We start from the raw sequence: 4,384 nt of genomic DNA, 5'->3' as shown, positions 1-4,384 counted from the left end.
ACCGATCATCACAGTCTGCAGCATGTGTTTACTAAGAGGGATCTTAATTCTAGGCATCAGAGATTGATGGAGTTGCTTAAGGATTATGACATTACCATTTTATATCATCCTGGCAAGGCAAACGTGGTAGCAGATGCCTTGAGCAGGAAGTCAGCTAGTATGGGTAGTTTTGCTCGCTTGATTGCTTCGGAGCGTCCGTTAGCCATGGAGGTTCAGACTTTGGCTAACAGTTTTGTGAGGCTTGATATATCCGATTTGGGTAGGGTGTTGGCTTGTGTAGAGGCGAGATCATCTCTTTTGGACCAGATTAAAGCAAAGTAGTTCGAGGATGTAAGATTGTGCAAGATTCGTGATAAGGTTTTGAGTGGTAAGGCGAAGGAGCCCATGATTGATAGTGAGGGGGTCTTAAGGATCAAGGGACGTGTTTGTGTGCCTTGTGTTGATGACTAGATTCGGACGATTTTGGAGGAGTCCCACAGTTCTAGATATGCTAGTCATCCTTGTGCTACCAAGATGTATCTTGAGCTGAGGCAGCATTTTTAGTGGGCTAAGATGAAGCGTGATATTGTTGAGTTTGTTTCCCAGTGTCTAAATTGTCAACAAGTTAAGTACGAGCACCCGACACCCAGGGGTACGCTTCAGAGGATGCCCATTCCTGAGTGGCAATGAGAGAGGATAGCCATGGATTTTGTTGTTGGTCTTCCAAAGACCTTGGGCAAGTTTGATTCGATTTGGGTCATTGTTGATAGGTTGACTAAGTCTGCTCATTTCATACCTGTTCAGATTACCTACACTGCTCAGAAGTTGTCCCAGCTTTATATTCGTGAGATTGTTCGGTTGCATGGGGTCCCTATTTCCATCATATCTGATAGAGGCCCCATAGTTTATATCCCGATTTTGGAGGACTTTATAGGCCGAGTTGGGTATCTGATTAGTTCTTAGTACAACTTTTCACCTTTAGACATATGGTCAGTCTGAGCGGACGATTCAGGTTCTCGAGGATATGCTTCGAGCCTGTGTGATTGACTTTGGTGGTCATTGGGACTAGTTCTTACCATTGGCAGAGTTTGCTTATAATAATAGTTACCACTCGAGCATTGATATGGCTCCATTTGAGGCTCTTTATGGGAGGAGATGCAGGTCTCCTATTGGATGCTTTGATGCATTTTAGGTAAGGCTATGGGTTGCTGACTTTGAGGGAGTCATTAGGCAAGGTTAATGTGATTCAGGATAAGCTCTTAGCGGCTCAGAGTAGACAAAAGGAGTATGCAGACCGAAAGGTCTGAGATCTTAAGTTTATGGTTGGGGAACAAGTCTTTTTAAAGGTCTCACCCATGAAGGGTGTGTTGAGGTTTGGGAAGAAGGGTAAGCTCAGTCCCAGGTTCATCGGTCCATTCGAGATTCTTAGCCGTGTGGAGGAGGTAGCCTATGATTTGGCTTTGTCTCCAGGTCTGTCGGGTGTTCACCCGATGTTTCACTTCTCTATGTTGAAGAAATATCATCGTGATGGTTTTTACATTATTCGTTGGGATTCAGTCTTGTTAGATGAGAGCATGTCCTATGAGGAGGAGCCGATTGCTATGTTAGACAGAGAGGCTCATAAGTTGAGGTCTAAGGAGATAGCATCAGTGAAGGTTCAGTAGAAGAATCGTCCAGTTGAGGAATCTACTTGCGAGACTGATTTCGATATGCGTAATAAGAATCCCCAGCTTTTCACCCAGTCAGGTACCTTTCCTCTTGTTTCTTCCTTTGTCTGTTTGAGGATGAACGGTTGTTTAATTGGTATCTGATGTAATGACTCGCTTAGTCGTTATGTGCGCTTTGATGATTTTACCCCTGCCGGTTCATTTCCGAGACTAGGAGTGAGCCTAGTGAAAACTTAAAGATTTAGAATTCTAAAACAAAGGCATTTGATTGTATTTGTGCACTTGTTCGAAAAACCTATTTTATTCCGTTGGGAGGGTTGACTTAGTAAATTAGACCTCCGTTAAGAATTCCAAGGTCACAAGTGAGTCCGTAGTGTGTTTTTACATATGTGTGCATATCTGGTTCGTGTATATGGGTCCTCGGATTGATGTCGGGTTTTGGGGAAAAACTTGATGAAAAACCAGACTACTCTGGTTCTGGTGTGACCGCAACAGCATGCGTGGGGCCTCTACAGTAGAGATGCCATAGCGGGGTGTTGACCGCCACCGCGGGTATTCGGGTTTGGGAGAGTCCGCCATAGCGGGACGGCTATGATACGGTCTCGATCGCTACGGTGAGGTCTCGACTGCTATGGTGAGTAGTGCCATTTAATTAGCTCTTCCGTAGTGGAGGGTCTGGGCGCTAAAGGGGGACCGCTGCAGCGCACCTAGTGACCGCTGCAGCGATCGTCGGGAGGCAGAAACCCACTTTTATATTTCTAAATAAGAGTCATTAGTCACATACTCCCAAAAATAGTTCCCAAGAGAGAAAGAGGTGATTATTCAATCGCTTGGTTGAACCATCTTCAAGGGTAAGTTCTAAAACACCATTTCATTCCTTTACCTTTCTCCTTTAAGTTCCCATGGTTGTTTTTAAGGTTTATTAATGGTGGATAGAAGTTCTAGACCTTAAAACCTTGAAACCTTTATCTAAAATGGTAGACTATTGTTTATGTTACTATTTATATCATCTTGAAGAGTAGGTTTTCACTTTCTAGGATAGGAATTGCTTAGTTATTATGAGAATTATTTGTTGAGACTTAGGGTTCCACCCAAAATGGGTACTTTGCCTAAAATCTAATTTGAAAGGGTTAAATTGATTAGAAACTTATAAACCGGAGGATTATGATTGTTGGGATTAAGGGTAGGATAAATTCACCCTTAAATATTAGTTTCGCCCATTCGAATGGTTATGGGTGGATTGGGGTATTCTTTCCAAATGTTGATTTCTATGTTGATTAGATGGCCATTGCTTACTTAGCGTTATATTGCTAGACCTTGAGCGTTCTAAGGCGTTACGAATGGGGAAAGCTCTAGCGGAGTAGCTTGCATTGTTCCAGTTCTGCATCTGAGGTAGGTTATGATTTACTTGTGTTAGACTTTGATTAGTTGGTTGTATATGTAGTAGAATTGACAGGAGAAAGCATGATTAGGTCTTCAGACATGACATTTTGTTGGATATTACTTAGTTTGGTATGATTGCTGATTATGTGAGCTTGCCGCCCTTACTTTATGTACTAAAACCTGAGGTGTATTTGTTGTGATATGGGAAGGAAGGAGTTGACATATATAGAGCCCGTTTGGATTGGCTTATAGCTTAAAGCTGTTTGCAGCTTATAAGCTGAAAAAAATAAGTTGGGGTAGTCCAACTTATTTTTTTTGGCTTATAAGCTGTTTTTAGCTTATAAGCTGCTTTAGATAAACTAAGTTAAATGGGTCCAATTATTTTTTGAGCTTATTTTAAGCACAAAATGACTTTAAGCCGGCCAGCCAAACACTCAAAAAAATTTTTTATAAGCCAACTTATAAGCCAATCCAAACAGGCTCATACTCTTCTTGTTGATTAAGATGACTTATGCATTTATGCTGTTGTTGAGTTGATTTATCTAAGCCTTGTTGTGACTTGTGGCATGGTGCTCTGTATTCCTTGACATTGATATTATTGATTGATCTTGTTTTATACCGATTGTTGAACTGGAAATACGTTGAGATTCATAATATGATCAGATACAAAAAAATATATATATATATATATATATATATATATATATATATATATATATATATATGGGCACATTTGATAGGGGGAGGATGTGGCCTAGTTATGGGCTCGTGATCCGAGGTCAGTTCCAGAGCAAGTGGTAAGTGGACACCATGGGTCCCCTGCAGGTCATGACTATTGTGCGAAACTTGCCTTTAGCATTTGTGTACTATTGAGATACTATCATTGGTTGCATTGCATTGCATTGGACTTAGCTTATTCTTGTGATGGGTTGATGACTATTGTTGATTATTTTGGTTGTTGTGCTGTTGTGCCTATCTGCCAATTCTGTTGATTTTATGAACGTATGCATGATACTAATCTTAGTTGGCATATGATATCTACCGGTACATAATTTTTGTACTGATACTACCTTGCTTCACTCTTTTTGAGTGCAGATTGTGTGCCAGAGATGTTACACCTCATTTTTCGCGTATGTTAAATCTCATTTTAAGTCAGTTGTTGTAGGTTTGTGTTATATCCCGCATTTTTGCGCACTTTAAAATTTGGAATAACCTTGACTTGTGGGAAATAAGGTTATGTTTTATTCTATTTAACATATGTGTGGTATTCATGAGAAATATTGGCGCAAAGACATCGGAGAAGGACAAGGGCAAAATGGAAATTTTGAAAATTAGTTTCGGGAATTACAAAATAA

The 4,384-nt window shown here is 40.6% G+C and overlaps 1 protein-coding gene across 1 annotated transcript; it reads left to right on the top strand.

The window, feature by feature from the left end:
* The first annotated feature begins 1,334 nt into the window (after positions 1–1,334).
* LOC132048865 (uncharacterized) lies at positions 1,335–1,643 on the top strand. Its single transcript, XM_059439551.1, has one exon. It carries the CDS (start codon positions 1,335–1,337, stop codon positions 1,641–1,643), a length of 309 nt encoding a protein of 102 aa, XP_059295534.1.
* The last annotated feature ends 2,741 nt before the right edge of the window (positions 1,644–4,384 follow it).

The sequence above is a fragment of the Lycium ferocissimum genome, chromosome 3 (assembly GCF_029784015.1).
Source record: "Lycium ferocissimum isolate CSIRO_LF1 chromosome 3, AGI_CSIRO_Lferr_CH_V1, whole genome shotgun sequence".
NCBI classification, from domain to species: domain Eukaryota; kingdom Viridiplantae; phylum Streptophyta; class Magnoliopsida; order Solanales; family Solanaceae; genus Lycium; species Lycium ferocissimum.
Note: the sequence above shows the minus strand (reverse complement) of the source record. Positions and strands in the feature narration are given on the sequence as shown.

What these genes read in the sequence shown, in the direction of transcription:
- LOC132048865 (XM_059439551.1), top strand. Translation starts at nt 1,335, where the DNA reads ATGAAGGGTGTGTTGAGGTTTGGGAAGAAGGGTAAGCTCAGTCCCAGG.